The sequence below is a fragment of the Patella vulgata genome, chromosome 5 (assembly GCF_932274485.2).
Source record: "Patella vulgata chromosome 5, xgPatVulg1.2, whole genome shotgun sequence".
Classification (NCBI taxonomy): domain Eukaryota; kingdom Metazoa; phylum Mollusca; class Gastropoda; family Patellidae; genus Patella; species Patella vulgata.
In genome coordinates, this window is record NC_065883.2 from 68,686,072 (window position 1) to 68,708,665 (window position 22,594).

Genomic DNA, 22,594 nt, shown 5'->3' on the forward strand with positions numbered 1-22,594 from the left:
TATTTGTGTGGGTAATAACAGAATTAGATTATTCGGATTGCATAGAAGAAAAAAAACACCAAAGATGTTACATGGTCGTGATTGTTATAGATTATTGATGTTTCTCATGCATTTATACAATTTGTAATACCTTTGAAAAAAAACGTCTTATTACCCATAAAATTCAATTTTCTCTACACATGCATAACATATAATTTGTTTTATATTTGAATATGTTTTTTGGACTTTTTTGATTTGATAAAGTCCTTAGGTAGATAGAGATGGGTGATTTCACCAGTTACAACCTTTTAGCAGTTACTAGTTTCGTTCAGAATTGAAGTCTTCAGACTGATTTATCTCACTTAATGAGGTTCTATTTATTTTACTGGGGTTTTATTTTTGGCGGGGTTTACCTTGGTTTATAATACCAGGGTTTGGTATTTTACCGGGTTTAGGATTTGTACCCGGGTTTTTTGAAAAAAAAAGAAAAAAGGCCTATCCCGTGGTAAGGAGAGCCGGTATGCCTAAAGATCTGGGTAGAGGGCAAGAAAAAAACGTAAGCCAAATCTAAAACGGGTGTGTGTATGGAGAGAGAGAGGGGAAGGGGAGAGGGTCTGATAAATTCCTTGTATTGTCTTTGGTTGGATGGCCGAATGGTTAGCGTGTGTGTGCGTTGTATCATAAGGTCTATAATTTGTTTTATATTTGAATACGTTTTTATGGACTTTTTTATTTTGATGAAGTCTTTGTATTGTCGGGGTTGGATGGCGTTGTATCATAAGGTCTGTCATTGAGTCAACTGGCGTGTTTTAGATTTCCCGGTTGTACGTGACAAGGAGTAGGGTCGCCTGTCCAACCTTGTGGGTTTACTCCGGGTCCTCCGTTTACTCCAATTGCTAAAGACCCCTACGTGCAAGCGAATTATTGAAATAAAATTGAACCGTATGTTAGTCCCAAAATGACCTAGTTTGTGTCGAGTGGATGTTAAACCCCATTTCTCCCACTACTAAAGACCCCTACTATGCAAAAGAAATTATTGAAATTACACTTTGTGTGCTAGTCCTGAAATGACCTAGTTTGTGGTGTGTGGGCGTAGTTTGTGGTGAGTGGGTGCTAAAATCTCTCTCTCTCTCTCTCTCTCTCTCTCTCTCTCTCTCTGCCCCAATCAATTATTATGGAAGATTAGTAATATGCGTAATATATAGTGTCCCTATATTCAGCAGTACTTCTGTTGTGGCACAGAATATTTATCACATACTTGCACTTGAACCTCTCGTATTCAATAAGTGATAAAAACATCATCCCATAAAATAGCCCAATTGGCATCGTAAAATCTACGCATTATGTTTTCATTGTGAAATGTCACATAATGTCATCAATTAGTTCTTGTACTTTAGATTTAATAGCAAGATTCTGGAAATCTGCTGTGTCATCAAATTTGATAGAGAAATTTATCAAGGTAATAAACGAGGACAGTTATCCTAATTAGGACAATTGATGGGGGTGAAAAAAAAATGGTTTAAATATTTTAGAATGTATCTTTGTCAATTGATTGTTTGAATGATTTGTTCAATAACATTTAAAATGTACTTCTGAAAAATTACGCGGAGAAAAACTACGAACATTTATTTGATTTGTTTTTCTCAATAACATAGGAAGTAAGATCATTAAGGTTTTTAACTGGGTCTTATGAGGAGAGAATTGAAATAAAAAGGAATGGGCTAATGAAGATGGAAACCCAAGTACAGACATTGTTGTGCACATAAAGATCCCTTGTCGGGAAGAAGAGTAGGCGTGAATTCCACTACCCAGGCAAAATCTCTTTTAGAGCATAATGCATGGTGTTTGCCGTTTTCATTAGCGGATTTGTACGCTTATATCAAAAGGTCTGTCTGTCAATTCGGGTGGAGTGGTTTTGAGCCCATGCTTCTACCTCGTGGGTTTATCTTTGGTTGGCTGGTTTCCTTCCACAACTAAAGACCACTATGCAAAAGCGAATTAGGAAAATATGGGTGAACCATATGGTTTTTTTGGGGGAGGGGGAGATGGCCGAATGGTTAGCACGTGTGTGCTGTATCATAAAGCCTGTCATTGAGTCAACTGGCGTGGTTTCGAACCCACGATTATACGTGACAAGAAGTAGGGTCGCCTGTTCAACCTCGTGGGTTTCCTGTCACTGCTAAAGACCCCTACATGCAAACGAATTATTGAAATAAAATTAAACCATATGTTAGTCCTGAAATGACCTAGTTTGTGTCAAGTAGACGTTAAACCTCATTTCTCTCTTTCTCTCTCTCTCTCTCTCTCTCTCTCCATATGTTTGTCCCAAAATTACTTAGTTTGTGTTGTGTGGAAGTTAAACATAAGCCACATTTCTGTCTGTGTCAAATAGATAATTATTTTCCGGATTCTCAAGGGGAATAAATCTGTAACGACCAACAACTATTAATGATTTATTGGGCCATTTTAAAACAATGAAGTCACCTGGACAGATGGTCGTTTACTATTAAAATAATCGCGTAATTGACAACAAACAAAACAATGTTTGACTTGCCTCGTTAATTGATTGATGTTGACAGTCCTGCCTTACAATGATAATATTGATATTAGCCATCTTATTGAATTTATTATTGGTGAAGTCAGTTTGTTATTAGTTGTTAATCATTTATAGACAAATTTTACTACTGCAAATAAACCGTAATTTATGGTCAACGGAAAGCGATTTTACCAATGTTAAGTAAATCAACTGACAGACGTGTAATAATCGATTGACTATGATTCATTATGTATGACGAAGATTAAAGGGAAAATACTGAAAATGTTTGAATGTTTTGAAAGTCTACCAAGCCTAGTGCAAGAGTTTGAATTTTGAAAGCCTACCAAGCTCTAGTGCAAGAGTTTGGAGATTGAAAGCATGAAAGCCTAGTGCAAGAGTTTGAATTTTGAAAGTCTAAAAAGCTCTAGTGCAAGAGTTTGGATATTGAAAGCATCAAAGCCTAGTGCAAGAGTTTGAATTTTGAAAGTCTACCTAGATCTAGTGCAAGAGTTTGAACTTTGAAAGCTTACCAAGTTGTAGTGCAAGAGTTTAAATTTTGTAAGCCTAGCAAACTGTTGTCCAAGAATTTGAATTTTGAAAAGTTTAATGACAGTCACATTTCTCTTGTGCCTTATGACTACCTACACCTGATTAACTATAGCTACACCTGTCTGGCTATAGCTACATCTGACTGACTAGCCTATAACTACACCTGGCTAACTATTGCTACACCTGTCTGGCTATAGCTACACCTGACTGACTATAGCTACACCTGTCTGGCTATAGCTACACCTGACTAACTATAGCTACACCTGTCTGGCTATAGCTACACCTGACTGACTATAGCTACACCTGGCTAACTATTGCTACACCTGACCAACTATAACTATACCTGTATTTTTATAAATGTATCTTTATATTTTCAGGCATCTCAAATTGCCCACCTGATCAAAGATTACGTTGAGGAGCTACAGGCCCGTTACCTCCTCACCCCCACAGATAATTCACATCGTATGTCACGTGCTATAGACCTGGAGGAGATAGACAGACAGAACACAGCTTTACAGTCCATAGATCCTATTAGACAGGAGTGATGGAAGGATGAATAAATCATAGATTACACCAGAATGGAGTGAAAGAAGGAGGAATACCTCTCTATTATATCTGTGTCAGGGCTGAATAGGAATAAGTCTCAACAGAAAGTGTTTAAACGAATGACATCAAAAGTAATTGTATACCGAAAAGTTGCTGGCTATATTTGCCTAGTCAGATATGCCATCATTAGCTTAAATAATGAAATCTATAACTTTTTCGGATTTCTCTTGTTTTGTCTAATTTGTTTCTTGTAGGTAATATCTTGGTAAATTCTTAAATAAATCATGTTTCGTAGAGAAAATTGAGCAAACTAGCAGACAGAATTCCGATAAAAGATTGCTAGGTTGGTTCTTTTTGCATACTTTTTCTCCAAGGTCTAATATGTGTGTAAATTTTACACTGTTAATGCTTACATAGATAAACAAAGGTGGTAATGATGGTATGAATTATGTTCCCAAGGTCTGCAATCTAGTTGATGAAAGTAAAAGTAGATCCAAACTGACGAATGACTGACGAGGGATCGCCAGTTTGTATGTGATATCAATATTTAAAAAGTGCAATTTTTCTTGTCAAATATATAAACAATGTAATTTGTATTTATTGTAGATATTTTGTACCATAATTGTATATGATCCACCATTTTATATTATTGTATAATTTTGTATATTGGCCTACTGTATGTTTAATTGTTGCTTAAATCCTATCCCACTAGCTCTAAACTACATAATACATGTGATTTTGTAAACTCAATCAAGTAGATCCTATACCATTAAGAAGAATCTCAGCATTTTTCAAGCTGGGTTCCCATTGGACTGTGATTGCAGGACTGACCAGTACAATGTTACCTTATGTATTCGTTTAGGTTATTCGTTGTCAACCTCGCAGGTGCCCTCAATTATAGGTCCTATACAACTAGCAGGCAAGTCTATAGATCATTCCATATTTAAGTTGTCAGTTTCAAATAGTAACTAAATTGGATCTCAATCATTCAGACAATTGCCTAGAAGAGTTAGATCTTTTGTTATAATCAGTCAGTCAGCTGTTATAATCAGTCAGCTTTTGTTATAATCAGTCAGCTTTTGTTATAATCAGTCAGCTTTTGTTATGATCAGTCAGCTATGTATTTGACAGTTTACATTAGAATCAGCTGACTATTGAAAGTCCTCCACATTTAATACTAAAGAGTTTAATATTATAAAGTATGTAGTGATATTATCTCTTCATATATGATATATATTCATGCATGGATCACCACTATGCAATATCTGTGAATAATAATATGCAATATTTGTAAATTATACTCCACATCCACATCCACAAGAAAAAACTTGCTTGTGTTTAAACCCTGTTATGATATGGATAATTTAACTTTAACAGTTGTTGATCATTTAAACACGATTAACATATTAAGGGTTGCAGTGAACAATGATTTATCATGATAATGTTATAATTTTTACTGAACAGAGAATTGTCATTTATAGCAGTCATATTTTTGTGGTCTTTGTCTGGAAGTAAACAAAAGGTCTTGGGATAGCAACAGGGCTGAGAGCATTTCCGTTAACTGGTTAACACATTAAAATTTTAAACTTTATGAATTATGAAAGCTCCTAAAACATGGTTATTTGCATAGCCAACATATTGACTGGAATATGTTTAAAAACAAATCGAAATTGATACCCTTGATTCCGAGTCGGAGACTAGAGACCAATTTATCACAGCCGGAAACGCGCGATCCAGCAGACATAACTAAAGCGACAGTGACACTTTGGTCTCTGGATGTTATTTTGCATGAATTGGCTTCCTTCATTGGTCTGTATAATGATTTTTGGGCCGAATATGCATATATGACATCACAGTGTGTTAATGCGTTAATTCGTTTCTATTTATGCGTTAACCAATTAATAAGTTAACTGCTGTCAGCCCTGGATAACAACAATTGAAAATCCTCCATATCTCGTGTATATTATAAACAGCATTTTATAAGCATATATTCTAGTCGAGATATATAATCTATTGTTTTATTACAGAGATATTCATCATATCCTAGCTTTAAGATATTATATTTATTAAGCATAATTTGTTGCGATATAGAAATGGATGTTTTTTGGAATATTAGTCTTATGGTAATCGGTGAATTTCAAATATATGAGGTTCCACACTCTAGCAGACCAATAATTATTTTCATTAGATTTAACAACAATAAAAGTTGAGTACACATAGGTTTACTTCTTACAGTAAGGGGGGTTGGATGGCCGAATGGTTAGCGTTTGCGCGTTGCATCATAAGGTCTGTCATAGTGTCAATGTGATGGATTATTAGCATCTATATTATCCATTTGTTCGATTTTGTATTACCGACAGATGGCAAGCGACAATGGTTATTGCTACAGAAAATAGTCCTTTTCGACTACAACCCCATTTCATTTCATTTTTGGATTGGCTTCAATCAGAAGGTCACATCAATAAAAATCCGATTAATTGAAAATTCCACCAAAGATTTGTATTCTGTTCTCCCAGTCCCGTCTGTAGAATAAAAACGGACAGAAACTGATGAAATTAGTAGAGAATCAGGATTGTAAATGGTATTGCCATGGACTCAAGGCCAGTCTAACAAAGTACACATGTCCCAAAGAATTTTCATAACAGATAAGAATTCCTGCGATCTTAAGATGTTTTGTAAATACAGCCAAACGAACAATTTCTGCAGAACACCTGCAGTTATTAAACATACAAACATTTCCATGTGCAATGTTAAAAAAAAGTGTGGTCTACAGCTGCGTTTATGAGTCACTTTACAAATAGTTTAGTTTTTTTATTGGTAAAAGAAAATATTTTAGGCTGATAACCATACCTGCTAAAATTTATAAAGTGTTTATTTTATATTTGTTTAAGTTTAGTATTTGTTATTTTATTTATTCTACTTATTTTATTTGTACATGTGGTTGGCTAAAAACAACCAAAAATAACCCTGATGAAGGATTTCCTTATATTTCTCCAATCTGTATATTGGCTTTCCCCTTCCTTTAAGAGACAATTTCTCTGTGGATTTGGGACGTTGCCCTTAACATGTTTATTTTATAAGGTTTTTTTTATAAGTTAGTTTTCTACGCAAAAGGATAAAGAAGAACCTGTATGGTTATTTGAATTGTATTAAAAATAACAATTTAAAACAAAAAAATCTTAAGAAATTTTAAAACGATTTTTTTTTTTTTTTTGTCAACTATTTCCTGATCACAAGAATGAAGAGATCAAAATAAGAGTTTTACCAAATGTATCTATATTTTGAAATAAAATGATCTGATAGAATTCTGATAGAGAAATTTATGTTTGCACATGTATCTTAATATGCAATAAATATCAAGAAATTATTTGCTTATATATCTTATGTTAAGAATTGAATTCACTGTCTGCAACTAAGTCATATGTTTGTGTTGTTCTGTTTTTATTAGCTTTAATTAGTCATTTTATCTCTTACTAATTACTTATATGTGTAATGGGTAATTCCTTGTACAGGTATTGAATAATTACTTGTACATGTATTGGGTGATTACTTGTACATGTATTGGGTAAGTATAACTCATACATATAATGGGTAATTACTTGTATGTGCATTGGGCAAATACTATTATATGTATTGGGAAATTACTATTATATGTAATGGTGATTACTTTTATATGTAATGGTGATTACTTGTATATGTAATGGGTGATTACATGTTCCAGTAATTATTATTTTGTACATGTTATGGCCATAAGTAATTGTTTCTAGTAATATGTGATTACTTGTGTATATATTACTTGTAATGTGGGATTACTTGTATATGCCATTAGTAATTACTACTAATGGGTAATTACTAGTACATGTAATTACTAATTGTTTTTACATGTAGGCCTAATGAGCTGTTGCCTTTATCACTTGCGCATGTAATGTGTAATTGTACATGTAATAAATAATTGTACTTTATGTTATATTAACTGATTGTAAAAACATTATTATAGTCCTTTTTATTGAATGTACATGTAATTATTAATTAGTTCTTTCGTGCACTAGATGTAATGAAAGCCTCGTTCTGCTCTGCGCTTTTTTGTACATTTATATTATATCCAAACATTCCATGACAAGCGTGGTAAATTAAACAAGTCCCATTGTCTCATCCATAACTTGTACAGATTAACACTTTATTGTTTTGTTGAACCATAAAATGAAGCAACTGATTTTTTTTTTCATGTTCCATAATATAAATATATATAAATATCTTATTATATAATCAAATTTATTTATATCCAATTTCATAATCTTTCATTGTCTTTTTTCAATAAATCTTTTGCATAAATGATATATCAACTGTCTTGGTTATGTTGATTGGTAGGCTACCTATTTAGAGCGGAAGAATATAGCACTCACTAGGGTTTATTTCATCATTTACATTGGGTGCTACATGGGCGCAGCATGTAAGGTGCTAACTAGGGGTCGGAGGTTGAATCCCTATGTATTTGCATAGTAAGGTCTGTCATTGAGTCAGGGGGGGGGGGGGTTGGATGGCTGAATGGTTAGCACATGTGCGCTGTATCATAAAGTCTGTCATTGAGTCAACTGGCGTGGTTTCGATTCCCTGGTTGTACGGACAAGGAGTAGGGTTGCCTGTCCAACCTTGTGGATTTTCTCCGGGTCCTCCGGTTTCCTTCCACTGCTAAAGACCCCTACGCGCAAGCGAATTATGGAAATAAAATTGAACCATATGTTAGTCCCGAAATAATCTAGTTTGTGTCAAGTGGACGTTAAACTCTCTCTCTCTCTCTCCATATCAAAACAGGGAACCAAATAGATTCGTAACCGTTTCACCCAAGTCTCTCTCTCTCTCTCTTCTCTCTCAGCAGTTCAAGATAAATGACCTTTGAAAGAATCTAGTCTTTGAGATGGTACAAACAAACACGGTTCCGTGTATACGTTGGTATGCATGTGAATGAATTCAATGAAGAGCAGGTTGGCGCAAGACGTTAATCTCTTGTTCCATATGGGGACTAGTACGGTAGCTTATATATTATTCTCTATAGTTTGTCATTGGTTATAAAGCCACGAGATTCGACAAGGTGAAAAGGTTTTGTGAACGTGAATCCCCAACATTCGTTCGTTCGTTCGTTCCTGGAATTTTACGTCCACTTCCACCAAGGGTGATATTGTAGACAAGTGTTTCCTAAAAAAAAACTTGCCAGAGGAAGTCACAAAATAGGCTTGATCCAGATTTTTTAGGTAAGGTACCTTGTCTTTGCAGGGAAACGCCCAAGATGAATTACATCCAAAGGATAAGCTCCGGGAAGGGTTTTAAAATTGGCTCTTCTTTTTGTACGTCCACAATTTGTGTACATTCTACAGATCACAATTCTTATCGGATTCTGACGAAACTTGAAATATAAAGGGTTATCCCCAAGAGAACTATGTGGACACTCTAGAGGTCACAATTTTTCTCCGATTTAGATGAAACTTGAAATGTATGTTCATAACTCGAACATCTCGGTTCTTTTCGATATTCGCGCATATCGGACCAGATTTTCCTGAATTCACATGATTTTTTTAGTTCGTCCCCTGTCCATCTCTTGCAAAATGTGGGCGTATCATGCATGGCAACTGCTTGTTTTCAATTTTATAACCTTATACGGACATAAAGAAATTACACAATAGTAATAAAGTGCCTACAGATGCATGTGGACATTTTAGGGAAATCACTCGCTAAATTGGTCCATGACTGTAGAAAATGATGCCATTGACTGACGTCTTCATTACTATGTAAGCATTGTACTTGGTACATACTGTTAAATACAAAGGCTTACCTTTTAATATATTCGCCCTTCAATAGAGACGAAAAATAGGACTACATGGTTGCTTGTAAATTACGCTGTCGCGTTGTACGTGAGATTTTTTGAATAGTTATTCACTTTCAGTGCATTTTTAAAACCATCGGGTAAAAGTATTCCGTTAAAAGAAATGAATGCATAAGAAGGCACTGACAAGGCGAGTCAAACACCACTGATATTATAATAAAGGGGGGATAACTGGTATCGGTTTCAAGTTCAGAAATGGCGTCGATGGAGTATAAAAATACGTTTAATTTAGACTAATGATCATTTCCCACTAAAAATAATGATATATACACTTTAGATGTAATTAAACTACCAGAATAACTACAAACCTGAAACAGATTGGTACAGAAATAGACGTTCTCGTCTGGAGTTTTTCACTGACTGGAAATTGTAGCCCATTGATCATGACCTTTATTTAATGGATTGTGGTGTACTTGGTTTACCCTTCAATTAAGGATTATAACATAGCCTACATCATTTATATCACTCGGGTTATATAACAAGTTCAAATCGGTGACCAGTAGCATAAATCTATTTATTAAGAACAGCTCAATTTTTGTCAAGGTCGTTGAGATGTAAATAAGGTTAGGGCGTGTGATTGTGGGTGAGATTGTAGGTTAGGGTTAGGGTAAGCATTGCGGCTAGGTCCAGGGTTAGGGTTAAAGGAGCTAAATCGCTAATATTTGGGACCTAGAAATTGATAAAAATGGGTCGCAGTGCATATAATAATACAATATGAATGTATATAAACTGATTGACATTCAATCGTTTCCGTTTTTACTCTAATTTCAAATCAGTTATGTTCGGCGAAATACGCCAATCGAATGGAAATCTCTAGCTTCTGGTTATTCCAGTCTACACCGATAGTATTTATTGCGCATGCTCTCCAGATAAGAATATGGCGTCACCGTTTGTCATGACTAGTGGAATACGTCGAGCTTCATTCTTTGAGTCCCTTGTTACAAATGGCGCCGAAACGCATTATGGTACACGATTCGTGTACCAATGGTAAAATGTTTATTTTGTTATAAATATTGGATATCAGAAGCCCATCTTTTCCCGGTAAGATCACAACATCAATGTTGATTTAAACTGACAACTAATTCGTGGTTTCAATGTCGAAGACTTTGGATGATATTGAGTTAGAGACTTAGCTACTTTAAGGTTGGGATTAGCGCTAGCCCTGTTTACATCGCGTGACCTATGACGAAAAATTGAGCTGGCCTTTTCATTTAGCACTAACCCTAGAAGCTGTTACTTCATAGCACTCCGTCTTGTACCAAGGACAAAGGTTCAAAAGCCCTAACCTCGAACCCAGTAGGCCCGCCTCCATACTAAACTTACACGGTCCGTCTACAACTAGCAGCGCTTGAGAACAGACACTAAGCTAGTTGATCGACATTTTAAGTCCTAAATCGACGATTTTAGTCGGAAACGTGGATAATTTTAAGAAATATTTATCCCGCTTCAATTTAATATCACTGAAAAAGTTTGTTTAGTTTTTGTGTGTATGGCAAATATGCACGGAGTAGAACTACATTACAAAATAGTATACTATTTTTTTAATATGGCGGCCATTTAGGGCAGAGATCTATTCTCGAAGTAGATAGTTGTCTGTGTGCAGTGCAAGCAATACACACTGATCCAACGTCGCTGCTGGTTATTACAATGTCAATGAACTTTTTGATATGTAACCTATTCTCGTGCTTATATCGTTGTGTTTATTTTCCTGGTCAAAGATATAGAATAAATGGATATGTAGCGTGATGCTTAGAGTACATTATATACCAATATCTTTTTTCAAACTATTTATAAAAACTGTTTACACCAGAGGTTCATTCTTCTCGCAGTGTTTCGTTTAATCCCACTTAATTCTGCTGTAAAGTAAGCAAATTTCTGTTCCAAATTATGACTGGTCAATAGTCCGATTAACAACCAATAGCTAACTGCGTAACAATATCATTACGCTTTAAACGGAGCTCCAAATTGGACCAAATATGTTTACATAACTTTACGTCAAGACTCACGATTTTATTATGCCCAATTGATCATTGTATAGCAGAATATTGCAGAAAAACTAATTGACAAACGAGGCTATCAACACGGATACAATGTAAACAATACTGTATGGAGACGACCAATACTTTCACCGTTTTTAATACCTTAAATCACTGTCCAAAGTTTTAGGGAAGACCCCACATTAAAAGAAGGACTGTCGTGTTGCTGTACTTGGGATAGATTTGATTGAACTGGAAGAATAGAAACACACGCTCAAAGTATCAGAAGCCAATCCAGCAACGTCCAGAGAGGGATTTCTCGGGCCATTGCTTCAGGAATATGACGGAGGTTATACACTTATATCACTAAACCTTTAAGGTCAGTTTTCCATGTACGCGTTTCCCTGGCGTATTCGCGCGCGTTTTCATCGGCGAAAACGTCGATCTAATGTAATGGGACACGCAAGTGGAAACGGACTTCATTCGTTTTATTGTCCAGTACACAGAAGTAAAAAGATTTTTACATTCGAAGGTTTTACCCTCTTTTCAAATCACTCCCTTAAAGATACATTATGTAAGATTTAAATAAAGTGCTGGTCATTCTTGCTATAATAATTCAAAAATAGATATTGAAAAATGAATAAATTGAAAATTTAATTCAAATTACTTTTTTTTTAGCCAAGTTTGAAGTGATCAATAGTTGTAATTTTGAAAAGATTTGTACATCGATGGTAACCACTGTACTGGTCATTCAAGTCTTAGCCTTGCTTCTCCATTTTTTAAATAAATAATAAAATGACCGAACCGTTGTAATCTTCTTTCAATCGGGGCCATCCGATAGCATCTAGAGTTGATTATGGTCTTGCCATGTTAATAAATGAGAGAGAGAGAAAGAGAGAGAGAAAGAGAGAGAGAGAGAGGCTTAACGTCCACTCGACTCAAACTAGGTCATTTCGGGACTAATACATGGTTCAATTTTATTTCAATCATTCGTTTGCGCGTAGGGGTCTTTAGCAGTGGTAGGAAACCGGAGGACCCGGAGAAAACCCACGAGGTTGGACAGGCGACCCTTCTCCTTGTCACGTTCAACCGGGGAATTGAAACCCCGCCAGTTGACTCAATGACAGATCGTGTGATACAGCGCGCGCACGTGCTAACCATTCGGCCATCCAACCCCCCAAGGTCTAAAGAAACACCTACAATAGGAAGATTAAGCTCTTACATAATGCCTGTTTAAATTACTCCTAAAGAACATATTCAACCTTTCTGAATATGCGTCACTAATAGCGTAGCTAGCGAGGGACGAGCGCCCTCTGTTTGCCCCCCCCCCCCCATAATTTTAGAAAATAAAAAAAAATATTAGTGATATATTTCGGTAATCAATACCTTCTACGATGATTAAATCCCACATTCTCACTCAGTCATAAGCGCCTTTGCCCCCTTAACCTTGGACTTTTCCCAGCATTGTCCCTCCTACCACCGGCGGCTGGCGCGGTTCATCCCCTAGCGGCGCTTGTCGATGGGGAGGTGAGGGGGGGGAGTTTAGTATACTGCATTTTAAAAATTTAAAAAAAAAAATAGTACGTGCGTACTATATGGGTCACTGTCATCCACCACTGACAAGATGAACAGGCTAGCGAGCCAACGTCTTACTCACTGAATGATTGCAGCGCAGCTCCGTGTGACTTTAATTTTATGATTTTATTTGCATAAAATTCTCTTTTTTCTGGGACTTTTAGTACAGTATGACTAGATTTTACGGTAGGCGATAATGCCTCAACAAAACTTAATACATGAAAACCATTGACTTTATCCATTATATAAACTACATTACTTTCGGTATCTGAAACCCAAGCATGAGTAATCCCATTCTAACACGGAAGCTTAACAAACCAATCGTGTTTTTTACATTAAAGCTACAACTGCGTATGCGTTTCAATTGCGATCCTTTGTTCTCCATACAATATCAAAAATAAAAGGTATTGAATTTAAAATTATATAGTGTTTAACGGCTAATCCCCCCACCTCGTTCTCCGTCCACAGGTGAACATCGTCACATGCCATGCGGTGTAATGGCGGTGTGGGGAGGGGGGGATTTAATGTGTTGAGTCAACTGGCGTGGTTTCGAATCCCCGGTTGTACGTGACAAGGAGTAGGGTGGCCTGTCCAACCTCGTGGGGTTTCTCCGGGTCCATATGTTAGTCCCGAAATGACCTAGTTTGCGACGTTATCTCCTCTCTCTCTCTCTCTCTCTCTCTCTCGTGACTGGGCACTTTTCATTGCCAGTCCCTCAGCCCAGTAGCGCTAGACGAAATCTAGCAAGGAAAAGCGTTTAGTCATTCGGATGGGACCAAAAACTGAGGGTCGTTGTACACGTTTTAACGTGCACGTGAAAGATCCACTGACAGGAGGAACTCCAAATATGAGTAGACCGTTGTCCATCATAGAATGCTGTAATTGAGATGGCCTTAAGATATAGATCTAGCGCTGACATAACTAGATGATTGTATACGATAAACGAGTGACTGCTTTCTCTGGGATAATTTTAATCTCACAAATGATTGTCACTGTGATAGCTAGCTGGCGATATAGGAGATATGGTGTGTTAATGAATGTCTGTTTTCCCTGAGAGAATTTTTTAATACGACAAAATTGATCAGTTAAATGCCTTTAAGCATTCCGGTTGTTTTATATTACTCAGCCTAATTTCTTTTTGACATCATTGTTGATAATTTACGCATCACTCATAACGATTGATATCTGTACTGTAAAGGATGTTCAGAACTTGTCACGCATAACGAATAAAGGTTGGTCAGAACATGTCGTTTGTCTGTCTGTCTGTATGTTCAGGGTTGGCGGCTACACTAGGGATTTCCAAAGGCTGAAATTTGGTGTAAAGGGATAGCTGGGTCCTGGGAGTAACATGGACTATGTGGCGTTAGACTACCGCTTCCGGTTTCGGAGTTCTACTACTTTCAATCGGTGCAATGCCGGGTCATCCGCTAGGAGTGTAATAAAGTTCGAGTGGTCAGTGAGTACAAGGGGGTATATCGTAATATAGTCGAGCGGTCGAGGGGTGCCGAGAGTATTGTTATAACGCCGAGTTGCCAAGCGGTGTATACTGTTATATCGTCGAGCGGTTGAGGCGTGCCGGGGGTATTGTTATAACGTCGAGTTGCCAAGGGGTGTACACTGTTATATCGCTGAGCGATCGAGGGGTGTCGGGGATATTGTTTTATCATTGTGTTGCCAAGGGGTGTAGGGGTTTATACTGTAGTATCGTCGAGTGGCCAATGTTTGTAGAGGTGCATACTGTAGCATTATCGAACTGCCAAACGGTACAGCGTGTATAGGGTTCTAGTCCAGCGGCCAAGGGACACAGGGGGTGAATAGTGTTATATCGTTGAGAAGCCAAGATGTGCAGGGTTGTATACAATCTGTTTCACAGGGCTATTGTAATCGCAATATCTCTGTATATTCGTTCGTTCCTGGAGTTTTTACATCTACTTCCATCAAGCCTCTGGATATGTGTGAGTTAGTTATATTTTACGCCCGCTTCAACCGAGGTGATATCGCAGACAATCCTCTGTTGTTGTTCTTAGTTTTTAACGTCCGCTTCCACCGAAGGTGATATCGCAGACAAGTCTTATTTTTCATTTTTATTATCTTAGCACACGCACAGGGGTCTTTTCTGTGGGAGGAAACCGGAGTACCCGGAGTAAACCCACGAGGTTGAGAAGGCGCCCCTATCTCCAAGCATATACGCTCACACCAGGGATCCAAACCATAACCGCAAGCCAATGGTGTCCGGCCAGCTAGAGGTCGAAGCGCGGCATTCTAGGTCATCCCAACCCCCCACAATCCTCTGTATAGAATGACTGACCTTTATATAAGTTCAATTTACTGCTAGACGTGACGTCACATAACGCGTCGTCGATCATTGATTGGCTCGATGGCTCGTGTAATGTTTACACAACGTGGACTGGTCCGGGCAGAATAGTGCCTTTTAATCATCCAATATTACTCATTTATGCTTAATTGGAAATACTTTTTATTCTGATATCCTTCATACGGCTTCATTTATTTTTCTATTACTTCGAAAAAATGTTCTTGAATTTATTTTGCAGAACTAAAAAAGTTAATATTGCGAGCTCATTAGCGGATTTAATTTGCAGTTCTAAAAAAGTTAATATAGCGAGCTCATTATAACCGATGTCAGTGATTGTAGAGGCCTAGCGAATATTCACTGCTGATCAGCGTGGAGTTATATCGCCCGTTTTCGTCCCAACCAAAGGACTCGGTAAAGTTTTCTTGTCAGGCTGTCCGGGCAAAATTTCCCCTATAGCACACTGCATAGCGTATGTCTGTCTTTATTAGCCCGGTCGGAGCAGAACAGTAGGAAGTTAAACCACATTTCATTTCATTTTCTAGGCGATACACTGCGAATGAATTTTTCCTGGGCACTAGAATCTTTTAACAGTGGTCAACAAATTCTTCTACGCCTCAAAACTTTATTCTAGGGAATCTTGTTTATTTGTCAGCCCTACAAGCCCCATCCCAGAGAAAGTGAGAATCTAACTTGAATAATTCAGAATATTCTTGATAGTTGTAATAATTGGACGATGACTGAACTGTTTTACCGATGTTGGGGAAAAGCTGTAAACGGAAGTATCAGGTATATCGACAATTCTCAATAAATCGAGGAGTGCCGAATGCATAATTTTAGAGATAAAATGGCTAAATCTATTTGTTAAGGCCAGCTCAATTTTTGGTAAGGTAGCTGAGATGTAAATAAGGTTAGGGCACGTGATTGTTGGCGAGATTGTAGGTTAGGGTTAGGGTAAGCATTGGTTCTATGTCAAGGGTTAGTTTTAGGGTTGGGATTAGCGCTACCCCTGTTTAGATCTCGTGACCTATGACGAAAAATTGAGGTGACCTTATCATTTACCATTAACCAGATAAAATCGGTAGCTATAAATTCCGCTTGTCATTTAAATTGTACCTCGAGCAAATATTACAAACACAAATATCGTAGTTGTAGTTTTATTTATAAAAAGTATACGCGGTATGAATCGCCTCATTAACCACCCCGATTACTGAGATTTCATTTTTGTGTGATTAAATCTGGAGTAGAATGTCCCCTGAGAAGAAAATTGAAAAATAAATATAATTGATTTATAATCCTTTACAAAGTGTTATTAAATACTGATAATTTCATGAGGGAAATATTGTTATTGAAACCCTGGTCATCAATTTGAATACCTTGTAAATTACAATATTGTTATTGAAACCCCGGTCATCAATTTGACTCCTATGTAAACTACAATATTGTGAAAGTCGAGTCTCTAAAAGTGAATTCAACCCGTTTTTCAAAGATATAAGGAATTGAATTGTTAATATATCTAAATAGACCGGAGGCTGAATGTGTGTGTGTGTGTATGTGTGTGGGTGTGTGTGTGTGTGGGGGGGGGGGGGGGTCCATCAAATCTAGAGTATAATTTTGCGTAGAATACGATGCCGGGTGGTAATCAGCCCGCCGTTGGGGCGTTTTCGAGATATTCGGGGTCATTGGTTAAATAAGGTCATTTGCACTGAAAGTGAATGCGCAGTAATTCTTGTGTCATGAAAACATGCTGAAAAATGTAAACTTGCTAAATTCACCTTTGTTCTTTGTGACTCCGGAGGTTAAAAGGTCAAATATTTCGTTTTTGCACTAGGAAGATTTAAAGCAATAAAATGTCAACGTAAAATATAAAAACTAAAGCGAAAGTATTATACCTAGTAAATTGGGCAGGCCAAATATATTTTTGGAAATGTAGATTCAGTTTTCCAAATGCTTGCCATTGAAATGACATAGTTTGTGTCGAGTGGACCTTAAATCCCAGTTCTGTCCCTCTCTCATTATGCCGGTTGGTGCAGAAAATAAGAATGTTGAGCCCCATTTTATGTCATTTGTTTGGAATGCGCTGGGTACATCATCTAAATTCGCATTCTCGTGGTTCCCCCTTGTCAGTGGCCCTGGCATGGCACAAAGTATAGTCGTTCGGATGGGACCAAAAAAAACGAGATCCCGCGTACACAATGGCGTGCACGTAAAATATCCATTTACAGTCGGAATTCGATATAATAAGAGTGAACCGTATAATCGCTTCATTTCATCTGTGTAGAACATTTGATGTTAAATCACGTGTATAAATGTAATGAGAGTAAATTAGCTAAGATAAAATAAATCAGCTTATGATTTATTTATATAAAACATGGATTTTTGTAATTAAAAATGCATCATGTTAGAGCTAATTCTCCCTATTAAATGTTTTTAATTTGGCTTCAAATGTTATAATGTGAATTATAATTATTTAGACATTTATTCATAATAAATATAATCAACCCTCTACATACTCGGATGGCTTCAAATGTTATAATGTGAATTACAATTATTTAGACATTTATTCATAATAAATATAATCAACCCTCTACATACTCGGATGGCGCAGATGTAAACTACGATCACCATTTAATGATTTAATTTAAAAATGGAGAAGCGAGGCTTAGTCTCGATTAGCAAGTAACGTTGCTACGATAATAAACAATGCATGTCAAAACTTCAAACAGTGATAACATCGTTAAGAATAAAGTAATTTGGATGAAATTTTTATATTAATTTTGCATTATCTATTTTTGACATATTATTATTATGGCAAGAACGACCACCTCTTTATCTTAATCTGGCGGTTGGATGGCTGAATGGTTAGCGCGTGCGCGTTGTATCATAAGGTCTGCCATATTCCCCGGTTGTACGTGACAATGAGTAGGGTTGCCTGTCCGACCTCGTGGGTTTTCTCCGGGCCCCCGGTTTCCTCCCACTGCTAAAGACCCCTACGCGCAAGCGAATTATTGAAATCAAATTGAACCATACGTTAGTTCCGGAATGATCTAGTTTATGTCGAGTGGACTTTATACACCCCCCCCCCCCTCTCTCTCTCTCTCTCTCTCTCTCTCTCTCTCTCTCTCGCTTGTTATTTGTAGGGTGGGTGGTTCAGTGGTCTAACGCGTGCGCTCTAGCTTATAAGGTCTACCATGGAATCCAATGGCGTGATTTCGGCCCCACTGCAAGTTATTCTCGGAATCAGAGAAATGAAGACGGGCACACGTCATACAGTGTGCTGTGTGTGAAATTTCGCCCGGACAGCGGCCCTACCTGACCATCTATTCCTGCATCACTGACAAGGAAGAGCCATTCTGGTAAATCACGACAATCATTGGAAGTACTAGAAGTTGTTTAAACTCTATTCTATTTTATTGAATCAAGTGGCAGGGTTTCGATTCCCAGCTTGTACATGACGAGAAGCTGGGTCGCATTTCCATCGTCATGGGTTTTCTCCGGGTCCTCCGGTTTCCTCCCACAGCTATAAAAATAAAATTTTACCATATGTTAGTTACAGAATCACATAGTTTGTGTCGATTGGATGTTCGAATGGAGAGAGAGAGAGAGAGAGAGAGAGAGAGAGAGGGGGGCCTTAATCTGTTCTTACCTTTGGACTTCCAAAGAACTTAATCCTGTCCTGATGGAAGACAATCGAAAGTATATAAAGGGATAACAAAAAAGAAAAGGAATTTTAATCTGTGTTTTAATCTGATATTTATGTAAAGAAGTTTTACGAGGCTGAATAAAAATGTGAATATAGCTAGATATATCTTTTTAAGCCTTTTTGTTTCAGAGGAAATAACAAAATGATAATTGATAATTATTCCTTTGCGAAATTAGATAAAATATGATTTAAATAATGAAAGTAATGTTATGTAGATTTGAATTGAAAAATTTAATAGAAATTCAATTTTGTACGTCTTATAAAATTCACTAATATAAAAAGTCATGGATGTATGGAAGGAACAGAAGTAGATAAATCTAATCACAATGTCTCAACAATGTTTTTTTTTTTAAATTGGATTTGAAATTTATTTGTAAAACGAAGAACAATTTCTCCCAGCCAAGCAACTAAGCTAATCAAAGCACAAATCGATTGAACGATATGGTATGCATTAGATGAATCAGGTCTGACTTAAAGAGGCCAGAGAAATGAAGTGAGACTGAACGTTTTATCTTTTGACATCCGGGCATACGCCATGCCGTGTTTTGTGAGGAAAATTGTGGAGGGTTGGGGGGGGGGGGTGTTGGATTGCCGAATGGTTAGCACGTGTGCGCTGTATCATAAGACCTGTCATTGAGTCAACTGGCGTGGTTTCGAATCCCCGGTTGTACGTGACAAGGCGTAGGGTCGCCTGTCTAACCTCGTGGGTTTTCTCCGGGCCCCCGGTTTCCTCCCACTGCTAAAGACCCCTACGCGCAAGCGAATTATTGAAATCAAATTGAACCATACGTTAGTTCCGGAATGATCTAGTTTATGTCGAGTGGACGTTATACACCCCACCCTCTCTCTCTCTCTCTCTCTCTCTCGCTTGTTATTTGTAGGGTGAGTGGTTCAGTGGTCTAACGCGTGCGCTCTAGCTTATAAGGTCTACCATGGAATCCAATGGCGTGATTTCGGCCCCACTGCAAGTTATTCTCGGAATCAGAGAAATGAAGACGGGCACACGTCATACAGTGTGCTGTGTGTGAAATTTCGCCCGGACAGTGGCCCTACCTGACCATCTATTCCTGCATCACTGACAAGGAAGAGCCATTCTGGTAAATCACGACAATCATTGGAAGTACTAGAAGTTGTTTAAACTCTATTCTATTTTATTGAATCAAGTGGCAGGGTTTCGATTCCCAGCTTGTACATGACGAGAAGCTGGGTCGCATTTCCATCGTCATGGGTTTTCTCCGGGTCCTCCGGTTTCCTCCCACAGCTATAAAAATAAAATTTTACCATATGTTAGTTACAGAATCACATAGTTTGTGTCGATTGGATGTTCGAATGGAGAGAGAGAGAGAGAGAGAGAGAGAGAGAGGGGGGGGGACTTTAATCTGTTCTTACCTTTGGACTTCCAAAGAACTTAATCCTGTCCTGATGGAAGACAATCGAAAGTATATAAAGGGATAACAAAAAAGAAAAGAAATTTTAATCTGTGTTTTAATCTGATATTTATGTAAAGAAGTTTTACGAGGCTGAATAAAAATGTGAATATAGCTAGAAATATCTTTTTAAGCCTTTTTGTTTCAGAGGAAATAACAAAATGATAATTGATAATTATTCCTTTGCGAAATTAGATAAAATATGATTTAAATAATGAAAGTAATGTTATGTAGATTTGAATTGAAAAATTTAATAGAAATTCAATTTTGTACGTCTTATAAAATTCACTAATATAAAAAGTCATGGATGTATGGAAGGAACAGAAGTAGATAAATCTAATCACAATGTCTCAACAATGTTTTTTTTTTTTAAATTGGATTCGAAATTTATTTGTAAAACGAAGAACAATTTCTCCCAGCCAAGCAACTAAGCTAATCAAAGCACAAATCGATTGAACGATATGGCATGCATTAGATGAATCAGGTCTGACTTAAAGAGGCCAGAGAAATGAAGTGAGACTGAACGTTTTATTTTTTGACATCGGGGCATACGCCATGCCGTGTTTTGTGAGGAAAATTGTGGAGGGTGGGGGGGGGGTGTTAGATGGCCGAATGGTTAGCACGTGTGCGCTGTATCATAAGACCTGTCATTGAGTCAGTGATTTCGAATCCCCGGTTGTACGTGACAAGGAGTAGGGTGCCTGTCCAACCTCGTGGGTTTTCTCCGGGTCCTCCGGTTTCCTCCCACTGCTAAAGAGCCCTACGCGAAAGCGAATTATTGAAATTAAATTAAACCATATGTTAGTCCCGAAATAACCTAGTTTGTGTCGAGTGGACGACAAACCCCATTTCTCTCTCTCTTTGTGAGGAAAATTCTGCTGGGACAACGGTGCTACAGCCTACTCTTATGTTAATTGCCAACCGCCGGGGGTTCTTTAACGTATTGCCAATGGTTTTTAGTCCCATTCGAACAACTAGACACTGCCCTGCTCCAATAACAAGGAGAAACAAGGTACTTTCTCAGTCAACACAAGATTCAAACGCGGGACCTACTGGTTAGTCACAATGTCTTTTTAAAAAGAACAACAGAGACTCAGACCCTGGAAACCTACTTTCTCCTTCTCTTTTTCCTTATTCGCGTAATAAGTTTAGGGCTAGAGAGATCAGGTTGTAAAATGAAAGGAGGGGGGGGGGAACGGAGTAAACTGGGTCGGGAGGGATCACGGGGTAAACTGGGTCGGGAGGGATCACGGGGTAAACTGATTAATCATGTGGTAAACTGGGGCGAGATGGATCACGTGGCAAAATGAGGCGAGGGGCACCACGTGGTAAACGGGGGGGGGGGGGTAACGTCCACTCGACACAAACTAGGTCATTTCTGGACTAACATATGGTTCAATTTTTTATTTCAATAATTCGCTTGAACGTAGGGGTCTTTAGCAGTGGAAGGAAACCGGAGGACCCGGAGAAAAGCCACGAAACTGAACAGGCGACCCTACTCCTTGTCACGTACAAGACGGTAATCGATACCGCACCAGTTGACTCAATAACCCAACCCCTCGAGATTAAATGTATATAGGTGAAACTTAAAAAAAAATATCATCATCTGTATAAATTATTTGTATGAAATGTCAAACATGGTTTGTTGAAGGAAGTTTATAAAAAAAGCATCTGTTTTCCGCTCTTAGCAGGACATTTAAAATAAAAAAGAGACGTTATTATTCTAGAAAAAAATAGTTCATTATCGTTACATATTGTTATAAATCTAAGTGTATGTGACTAGAATATATATGTTATTCAGCTCAGTGGACGGCTGGCACCCGGAACCATTTACTGTATCCGATATATTTATACATATGAAGCCACTCAATTAAAAGTAGACAGCTTTGATTATTATGAGGAGGGTTGAATGGCCGAATGGTTAGCGCGTGCGCGTTGTATCATTAGGTCTGTCATTGAGTCAACTGGCGTGGTTTCGAATCACCCGTAGTACGTAGTAGGGTCGTCTGTTCAACCTCCGGTTTCCTCCCACAGCTAAAGACCTCTACGCGCAAGCGAATTATTGGAATAAAAAAATTGAACCATATGTTAGTCCCGAAATGACCTAGTTTGTG

At 37.7% G+C, this 22,594-nt stretch overlaps 1 protein-coding gene across 1 annotated transcript in view; it reads left to right on the top strand.

Moving 5' to 3' along the window:
- The window catches only part of LOC126821749 (unconventional myosin heavy chain 6), a 198,123-nt gene extending 190,180 nt beyond the window's left edge, over positions 1-7,943 (top strand). Inside the window, exon 29 of the mRNA XM_056100850.1 lies at positions 3,442-7,943. Within this exon, the coding sequence (XP_055956825.1) occupies positions 3,442-3,609 (168 nt within the window). The 3' untranslated portion in view covers positions 3,610-7,943. The remainder of the gene's footprint in view (positions 1-3,441) is intronic.
- The last annotated feature ends 14,651 nt before the right edge of the window (positions 7,944-22,594 follow it).